At 59.0% G+C, this 9,863-nt stretch overlaps 1 protein-coding gene across 3 annotated transcripts in view; it reads left to right on the top strand.

Moving 5' to 3' along the window:
- LOC144486619 (uncharacterized) overlaps positions 1-9,538 on the top strand; it is a 26,503-nt gene extending 16,965 nt beyond the window's left edge. For all 3 annotated transcript variants that reach the window (XR_013496282.1, XM_078204663.1, XM_078204664.1), the window contains one exon: positions 9,350-9,538. Coding sequence is in view for 1 of the 3 variants with exons in the window: in XM_078204663.1 (XP_078060789.1) it covers positions 9,350-9,409 (60 nt within the window). In the remaining 2 variants the exon portion in view is untranslated. The remainder of the gene's footprint in view (positions 1-9,349) is intronic.
- The last annotated feature ends 325 nt before the right edge of the window (positions 9,539-9,863 follow it).

Here is a 9,863-nt window from a genome sequence, read left to right as displayed (position 1 = left end):
AAACTCCTCCAGCCACTACACCCCTCCCTATCTCTGTAACCTCCTCCAGCCCCTACACCCCTCCCTATCTCTGTAACCTCCTCCAGCCCCTACACCCCTCCCTATCTCTGTAACCCCCTCCAGCCCCTACACCCCTTCCTACCTCTGGAACCTCCTCCAGCCCCTACACCCCCTCCCTATCTCTGTAAACTCCTCCAGCCCCTACACCCCTCCCTATCTCTGTAACCTCCTCCAGCCCCTACACCCCTCCCTATCTCTGTAACCTCCTCCAGCCCCTACACCCCTCCCTATCTCTGCAACCTCCCCCAGCCCCTACACCCCTCCCTATCTCTGTAACCTCCTCCAGCCCCTATACCCCCTCCCTATCTCTGTAACCTCCTCCAGCCCCTACACCCCTCCCTATCTCTGTAACCTCCTCCAGCCCCTACACCCCTCCCTATCTCTGTAACCTCCTCCAGCCCCTAAACCCCTCCCTATCTCTCTAACCTCCTCCAGACCCTACACCCCCTCCCTATCTCTGTAACCTCCTCCAGCCCCTACACCCCTCCCTATCTCTGTAACCTCCTCCAGCCCCTACACCCCTCCCCATCTCTGTAACCTTCTCCAGCCCCTACACCCCCTCCCTATCTCTGTAACCTCCTCCAGACCCGACACCCCCTCCCTATCTCTGTAACCTCCTCCAGCCCCTACACCCCCTCCCTATCTCTGTAACCTCCTCCAGCCCCTACACCCCTCCCTATCTCTGTAACCTCCTCCAGCCCCTACACCCCTCCCTATCTCTCTAAACTCCTCCAGCCCCTACACCCCTCCCTATCTCTCTAACCTCCTCCAGACCCTACACCCCCTCCCTATCTCTGTAACCTCCTCCAGCCCCTGCACCCCTCCCTATCTCTGTAACCCCCTCCAGCCCCTACACCCCTCCCTATCTCTGGAACCTCCTCCAGCCCCTACACCCCTTCCCTATCTCTGTAAACTCCTCCAGCCCCTACACCCCTCCCTATCTCTGTAAACTCCTCCAGCCCCTACACCCCTCCCTATCTCTGTAACCTCCTCCAGCCCCTACACCCCTCCCTATCTCTGCAACCTCCTCCAGCCCCTACACCCCTCCCTATCTTTGTAACCTCCTCCAGCCCCTACACCCCTCCCTATCTCTGTAACCCCCTCCAGCCCCTACACCCCTTCCTACCTCTGGAACTTCCTCCAGCCCCTACACCCCCTCCCTATCTCTGTAAACTCCTCCAGCCCCTACACCCCTCCCTATCTCTGTAACCTCCTCCAGCCCCTACACCCCTCCCTATCTCTGTAACCTCCTCCAGCCCCTACACCCCTCCCTATCTCTGTAACCCCCTCCAGCCCCTACACCCCTTCCTACCTCTGGAACCTCCTCCAGCCCCTACACCCCCTCCCTATCTCTGTAAACTCCTCCAGCCCCTACACCCCTCCCTATCTCTGTAACCTCCTCCAGCCCCTACACCCCTCCCTATCTCTGTAACCTCCTCCAGCCCCTACACCCCTCCCTATCTCTGCAACCTCCCCCAGCCCCTACACCCCTCCCTATCTCTGTAACCTCCTCCAGCCCCTATACCCCCTCCCTATCTCTGTAACCTCCTCCAGCCCCTACACCCCTCCCTATCTCTGTAACCTCCTCCAGCCCCTACACCCCTCCCTATCTCTGTAACCTCCTCCAGCCCCTAAACCCCTCCCTATCTCTCTAACCTCCTCCAGACCCTACACCCCCTCCCTATCTCTGTAACCTCCTCCAGCCCCTACACCCCTCCCTATCTCTGTAACCTCCTCCAGCCCCTACACCCCTCCCCATCTCTGTAACCTTCTCCAGCCCCTACACCCCCTCCCTATCTCTGTAACCTCCTCCAGACCCGACACCCCCTCCCTATCTCTGTAACCTCCTCCAGCCCCTACACCCCCTCCCTATCTCTGTAACCTCCTCCAGACCCTGCACCCCCTCCCTATCTCTGTAACCTCCTCCAGCCCCTACACCCCTCCCTATCTCTGTAACCTCCTCCAGCCCCTACACCCCTCCCTATCTCTGTAACCTCCTCCAGCCCCTACACCCCTCCCCATCTCTGTAACCTTCTCCAGCCCCTACACCCCCTCCCTATCTCTGTAACCTCCTCCAGCCCCTACACCCCCTCCCTATCTCTGTAACCTCCTCCAGCCTCTACACCCCTCCCTATCTCTGTAACCTCCTCCAGCCCCTACACCCCCTCCCTATCTCTGTAACCTCCTCCAGCCCCTACACCCCTCCCTATCTCTGTAACCTCCTCCAGCCCCTACACCCCTCCCTATCTTTGTAACCTCCTCCAGCCCCTACACCCCTCCCTATCTCTGTAACCCCCTCCAGCCCCTATACCCCTCCCTATCTCTGGAACCTCCTCCAGCCCCTACACCCCCTCCCTATCTCTGTAACCTCCTCCAGCCCCTACACCCCTTCCTACCTCTGGAACCTCCTCCAGCCCCTACACCCCCTCCCTATCTCTGTAAACTCCTCCAGCCCCTACACCCCTCCCTATCTCTGTAACCTCCTCCAGCCCCACACCCCTCCCTATCTCTGTAACCTCCTCCAGCCCCTGCACCTCTCCCTCTCTCTGTAACCTCCTCCAGCCCCCTCCACCCCTCCCTATCTCTGTAACCTCCTCCAGCCCCTACACCCCTTCCTACCTCTGGAACCTCCTCCAGCCCCTACACCCCTCCCTACCTCTGTTACGTCCTCCAGCCCCTACACCCCTCCCTACCTCTGTAACCTCCTCCAGCCCCCTACACTCCCTTCCTCTGTAACCTCCTCCAGCCCCTACACCCCTCCCTACCTCTCTAACCTCCTCCAGCCCCCTACACTCCTCCATATCTCTGTAACCTCTCTCTCTCTCCCTCTGTCCCTCTCTCTGTGTGTCTCTCTGTCTCCGTCTCTGTCTCTCTCTCACTCTCTCTCTGTTTTTGTCTGTCTCTCTCTGTGTCTCTCTCTTTCTCTTTCTCTGTCTCTCTCTCTCTCTGTCCCTCTCTCTGTGTGTGTGCGTGTGTCTCTCGCTCTCTGTCTCTCTCTCTCTCTTGCTCTGTCACACTCTATCTGTCTCAGTGCTCCCCTGTTGCTGATACCTCCCCGTGTCCCGCAGTGTTAGGCAGTGATTAATGGTGTGAGGTTGTTGGGGAAGATCTTTTAAACACAAGTGCTTTATCACCTTCCGATCCAATAGCGAGGAACAGGTTAAGGGAAGATCAACCGCTTTGCAGAACATTGAATCTAAAACATGAAGCCGCAGGGGAAACTTCGCAGGTTCAAATTAACTTGCTGCTGCTTTGAAAATAACCTTTTATTAACATCGATGGTTTGTGGCCTTTGCTGGTTTTTGGGAGCTGTTACTCACCCTGGAGTATTGTGGGTGGTTTTGGTCTCCTTATCTGAGAAAGGACATATTTATCACAGAGGGAGCGCAGCGAAGGTTCACCAGACTGATTCCTGGGAAGGGGGAGTGTCGGACGGGGAGAGATTGGGTGGATCGGGCCTGTATTCACTGGAGTTTATCCCCGGGATGGGGGAGTGTCGGACGGGGAGAGATTGGGTCGACCGGGCCTGTATTCACTGGAGTTTATCCCCGGGATGGGGGAGTGTCGGACGGGGGAGAGATTGGGTCGACCGGGCCTGTATTCACTGGAGTTTACCCTGGGATGGGGGAGTGTTGGACGGGGAGAGATTGGGTCGACCGGGCCTGTATTCACTGGGGTTTAGAGGAATGAGGGGGGATCTGACTGAAGCGGATAAAACTCTGACAGGGCTGGACAGACCGGATGCCGGGATGGTGTTTCTTAAGGCTGGGGGGGGTGGGGGGGGGCGGGGGTGTGGTGGTGGGTCAGGGTCTCAGTGTGAAGGTATGGGTGAGGCACATTTCAGACAGAGATAAGGAGAGATTTCTTCACTCAGAGGCTGGTGAAACTGTGGAATTTCCTCCCCCAGGCCCCTCTCCCAGGCTATCCCCGTAACCCCTCAGATTTACACACTAAGGGGCAATTTAGCATGGCCAATCCACCGAACCTGCACATCTTTGGACACTAAGGGGCAATTTAGCATGGCCAATCCACCGAACCTGCACATCTTTGGACACGAAGGGGCAATTTAGCACGGCCAATCCACCTAACCGACACATCTTTGGACACAAAGGGGCAATTTAGCATGGCCAATCCACCTAACCGACACATCTTTGGGACACAAAGGGGCAATTTAGCATGGCCAATCCACCTAACCTACACATCTTTGGTCACTAAGGGGCAATTTAGCATGGCCAATCCACCTAACCGACACATCTTTGGACACTAAGGGGCAATTTAGCATGGCCAATCCACCTAACCTACACATCTTTCAGACTGTGGGAGGAAACCGGAGCACCCGGAGGAAACCCACGCAGACACGGGGAGAACGTGCAAACTCCACACAGACAGTGACCCGAGGCCGGGAATCGAACCCGGGTCCCTGGCGCTGTGAGGCAGCAGCGCTAACCACTGTGTCACCGTGCCCCCGGGAATCGAACCCGGGTCCCTGGCGCTGTGAGGCAGCAGTGCTAACCACTGTGTCACCGTGCCCCCGGGAATCGAACCCGGGTCCCTGGCGCTGTGAGGCAGCAGCGCTAACCACTGTGTCACCGTGCCCCCGGGAATGGAACCCGGGTCCCTGGCGCTGTGAGGCAGCAGTGCTAACCACTGTGTCACCGTGCCCCCGGGAATCGAACCCGGGTCCCTGGCGCTGTGAGGCAGCAGCGCTAACCACTGTGTCACCGTGCCCCCGGGAATGGAACCCGGGTCCCTGGCGCTGTGAAGCAGCAGCGCTAACCACTGTGTCACCGTGCCCCCGGGAATCGAACCCGGGTCCCTGGCGCTGTGAGGCAGCAGTGCTAACCACTGTGTCACCGTGCCCCCGGGAATCGAACCCGGGTCCCTGGTGCTGTGAGGCAGCAGTGCTAACCACTGTGTCACCGTGCCCCCGGGAATCGAACCCGGGTCCCTGGCGCTGTGAGGCAGCAGTGCTAACCACTGTGTCACCGTGCCCCCGGGAATCGAACCCGGGTCCCTGGCGCTGTGACGCAGCAGTGCTAACAACCGTGCCGCCCCGAAAGGTTTCATTTCCTATCTGGGACATCAGTGAAGTAGATGAGGTGTTTTTAACGGCAGTAGTTTCCTGTTTGCCGTTAGATTTTTAATTCCAAAGTTTGATAGAATTCTATCTGCCTGGGCGAGATTCGAACGCCGTTCCTCAGCACATTGGCCTGGCTCTTAGAGATGACCATGTTAGTGAGAGCACCCCATTGCCCGCACTCAGTGCCGGGTTCAGGCTCCAATCTGCACAATCACTCTCGCCGCTGTCAAAACAAGATTAACCGCAAAATCTAGCAACAGGAAGTTGATTTCGGAAACAGGAAGTGCATGTTGAACAGAAACAAATTGAATCACTTTTTCGATTTCCAGTTGTTTCTATTTCACATTTAAATAATCAAGTTTCCCCGTCTGTTTCCTTCATTGACATGCTAAACATTTTCCCTATGTATTTATCCAGTTTCCCCTAAAATACATCAATACTATTCACCTCCCCCACTCCCCGTGGGAGCGAGTCCCACATTCTCCCCACTCCCCGTGGGAGCGAGTCCCACATTCTCCCCACTCCCCGTGGGAGCGAGTCCCACATTCTCCCCCACTCCCCGTGGGAGCGAGTGCCACATTCTCCCCACTCCCCGTGGGAGCGAGTCCCACATTCTCCCCACTCCCCGTGGGAGCGAGTCCCACATTCTCCCCACTCCCCGTGGGAGTGAGTCCCACATTCTCCCCACTCCCCATGGGAGTGGGTCCCACATTCTCCCCTACTCCCCGTGGGAGTAGGTCCCACATTCTCCCCACTCCCCGTGGGAGCGAGTCCCACATTCTCCCCACTCCCCATGGGAGTGGGTCCCACATTCTCCCCACTCCCCGTGGGAGCGAGTCCCACATTCTCTCCACTCCCTGTGGGAGTGGGTCCCACATTCTCCCCACTCCCCGTGGGAGCGAGTCCCACATTCTCCCCACTCCCCGTGGGAGCGAGTCCCACATTCTCCCCACTCCCCGTGGGAGCGAGTCCCACATTCTCCCCCACTCCCCGTGGGAGCGAGTGCCACATTCTCCCCACTCCCCGTGGGAGCGAGTCCCACATTCTCCCCACTCCCCGTGGGAGCGAGTCCCACATTCTCCCCACTCCCCGTGGGAGTGAGTCCCACATTCTCCCCACTCCCCATGGGAGTGGGTCCCACATTCTCCCCTACTCCCCGTGGGAGTAGGTCCCACATTCTCCCCACTCCCCGTGGGAGCGAGTCCCACATTCTCCCCACTCCCCATGGGAGTGGGTCCCACATTCTCCCCACTCCCCGTGGGAGCGAGTCCCACATTCTCTCCACTCCCTGTGGGAGTGGGTCCCACATTCTCCCCACTCCCCGTGGGAGCGAGTCCCACATTCTCCCCACTCCCCGTGGGAGCGAGTCTCACATTCTCCCCACTCCCCGTGGGAGTGAGTCCCACATTCTCCCCACTCCCCGTGGGAGTGAGTTCCACATTCTCCCCCACTCCCCGTGGGAGCGAGTCCCACATTCTCCCCACTCCCCATGGGAGTGGGTCCCACATTCTCCCCACTCCCCGTGGGAGTGAGTCCCACATTCTCCCCACTCCCCCAGGGAGTGAGTCCCACATTCTCCCCACTCCCCGTGGGAGCGAGTCCCACATTCTCCCCACTCCCCGTGGGAGTGAGTCCCACATTCTCCCCACTCCCCCAGGGAGTGAGTCCCACACTCTCCCCACTCCCCGTGGGAGCGAGTCCCACATTCTCCCCACTCCCTGTGGGAGTGGGTCCCACATTCTCCCCACTCCCCGTGGGAGCGAGTCCCACATTCTCCCCACTCCCCATGGGAGTGGGTCCCACATTCCCCCCACTCCCCGTGGGAGCGAGTCCCACATTCTCCCCACTCCCCGTGGGAGTGAGTTCCACATTCTCCCCACTCCCCGTGGGAGCGAGTCCCACATTCTCCCCCACTCCCCGTGGGAGCGAGTCCCACATTCTCCCCACTCCCCATGGGAGTGGGTCCCACATTCTCCCCACTCCCCGTGGGAGTGAGTCCCACATTCTCCCCACTCCCCCAGGGAGCGAGTCCCACACTCTCCCCACTCCCCGTGGGAGCGAGTCCCACATTCTCCCCATTCCCCATGGGAGCGAGTCCCACATTCTCTCCACTCTCTGTGGGAGTGGGTCCCACATTCGCCCCACTCCCCGTGGGAGCGAGTCCCACATTCTCCCCACTCCCCATGGGAGTGAGTCCCACATTCTCCCCACTCCCCGTGGGAGCGAGTCCCACATTCTCCCCCACTCCCTGTGGGAGCGAGTCCCACATTCTCCCCACTCCCCGTGGAAGTGAGTCCCACATTCTCCCCACTCCCTGTGGGAGTGAGTCCCACATTCTCCCCACTCCCTGTGGGAGTGAGTCCCACATTCTCCCTCACTCCCCGTGGGAGCGAGTCCCATATTCTCCCCACTCCCCGTGGGAGTGAGTCCCACATTCTCCCCACTCCCCGTGGGAGCGAGTCCCACATTCTCCCCACTCCCTGTGGGAGTGAGTCCCACATTCTCCCCACTCCCCGTGGGAGTGAGTCCCACATTCTCCCCACTCCCCGTGGGAGTGAGTCCCACATTCTCCCCACTCCCCGTAGGAGTCAGTCCCACATTCTCCCCCACTCCCCGTGGGAGCGAGTCCCACATTCTCCCCACTCCCCATGGAAGTGAGTCCCACATTCTCCCCACTCCCCGTGGGAGCGAGTCCCACACTCTCCCCACTCCCCGTGGGAGCGAGTCCCACATTCTCCCCATTCCCCATGGGAGCGAGTCCCACATTCTCTCCACTCTCTGTGGGAGTGGGTCCCACATTCGCCCCACTCCCCGTGGGAGTGAGTCCCACATTCTCCCCACTCCCCATGGGAGTGAGTCCCACATTCGCCCCACTCCCCATGGGAGCGAGTCCCACATTCTCCCCCTGCTCCCTGTGGGAACGAGTCCCACATTCTCCCCACTCCCCGTGGGAGCGAGTCCCACATTCTCCCCACTCCCCGTGGGAGCGAGTCCCACATTCTCCCCACTCCCTGTGGGTGCGAGTTCGTGCCTTGGGTTGGGTGTGTCTAGTGGGTCTGTCTGTGGGACTGGGTATGTTTAGGGGGTCTGTCTGTGGGATTGGGTGTGTTTAGGGGGTCTGTCTGTGGGACTGGGTGTGTTTTGGGGGTCTGTCTGTGGGACTGGGTGTGTTTAGGGGGTCTGTCTGTGGGACTGGGTGTGTTTTGGGGGTCTGTCTGTGGGACTGGGTGTGTTTAGGGGGTCTGTCTGTGGGATTGGGTGTGTTTAGGGGGTCTGTCTGTGGGATTGGGTGTGTTTCGGGGGTCTGTCTGTGGGACTGGGTGTGTTTTGGGGGTCTGTCTGTGGGACTGGGTGTGTTTTGGGGGTCTGTCTGTGGGACTGGGTGTGTTTTGGGGGTCTGTCTGTGGGACTGGGTGTGTTTTGGGGGTCTGTCTGTGGGACTGGGTGTGTTTTGGGGGTCTGTCTGTGGGACTGGGTGTGTTTAGGGGGTCTGTCTGTGGGACTGGGTGTGTTTTGGGGGTCTGTCTGTGGGACTGGGTGTGTTTTGGGGGTCTGTCTGTGGGACTGGGTGTGTTTTGGGGGTCTGTCTGTGGGACTGGGTGTGTTTAGGGGGTCTGTCTGTGGGACTGGGTGTGTTTTGGGGGTCTGTCTGTGGGACTGGGTGTGTTTTGGGGGTCTGTCTGTGGGACTGGGTGTGTTTTGGGGGTCTGTCTGTGGGACTGGGTATGTTTAGGGGGTCTGTCTGTGGGACTGGGTGTGTTTTGGGGGTCTGTCTGTGGGACTGGGTATGTTTAGGGGGTCTGTCTGTGGGACTGGGTGTGTTTTGGGGGTCTGTCTGTGGGACTGGGTGTGTTTTGGGGGTCTGTCTGTGGGACTGGGTGTGTTTTGGGGGTCTGTCTGTGGGACTGGGTGTGTTTTGGGGGTCTGTCTGTGGGACTGGGTGTGTTTTGGGGGTCTGTCTGTGGGACTGGGTGTGTTTTGGGGGTCTGTCTGTGGGACTGGGTGTGTTTTGGGGGTCTGTCTGTGGGACTGGGTGTGTTTTGGGGGTCTGTCTGTGGGACTGGGTGTGTTTAGGGGGTCTCTGTCTATCTGTTCCTTTCTGGGGATTGAGATTCTGTGATTCTGGGCTACAATTGCAGGAAGAGTTTCTAATATTTGTGTTGTTTTGTCAATTCACCTGACACAATCCTCCATTCCTCCACTCCACAGGTTCCCAAGATTAAGGAGACCTCACCCACCCCCCCACCCGGTGAACAGACCCCACCCTGAAGCCAAAATCTGCCCCTCCTAACACCAACGGACCTTGACACCAGTGGCCCTCTCCAAACCCCAGGACAACACGGGTCACCCACGTTATGGCTCTCCGAAGAGTGACTACATTCTTGAGCAGAGAATTGGGGGCAGGTGTGGGTGTCCGGGGGAGGGGGGAAGAGGAGGGGGGGAGGGATGGGAGGGTGGGTGCAGGGTGGGGGAAGAGGGAAGGGGGAGGGGAGGGAGGGAGGGGGAGGGGCTGTATCTGATTGTCAACCCCGCTCTTTAAGGGGACGATAGCGGAGATCTTTCTCAGGAAGACTAACGTGGGAGCGACAGTCGAGGCTAAAGCGCCCCCGGTGATCGTGAATGTCCTCTGCGTAAGCGGGGGGGAGGCATTGTCGATAATTTTTCTCGGAACAGCGCTTGACCTGTCTGCCCCTGGAGGGTTTTAGCAAAGCGGCTGGGAGGT

The sequence above is a fragment of the Mustelus asterias genome, unplaced genomic scaffold (genome assembly GCF_964213995.1).
Source record: "Mustelus asterias unplaced genomic scaffold, sMusAst1.hap1.1 HAP1_SCAFFOLD_416, whole genome shotgun sequence".
NCBI lineage: Eukaryota > Metazoa > Chordata > Chondrichthyes > Carcharhiniformes > Triakidae > Mustelus > Mustelus asterias.
This window is presented reverse-complemented; position numbering and strand designations above follow the sequence as displayed.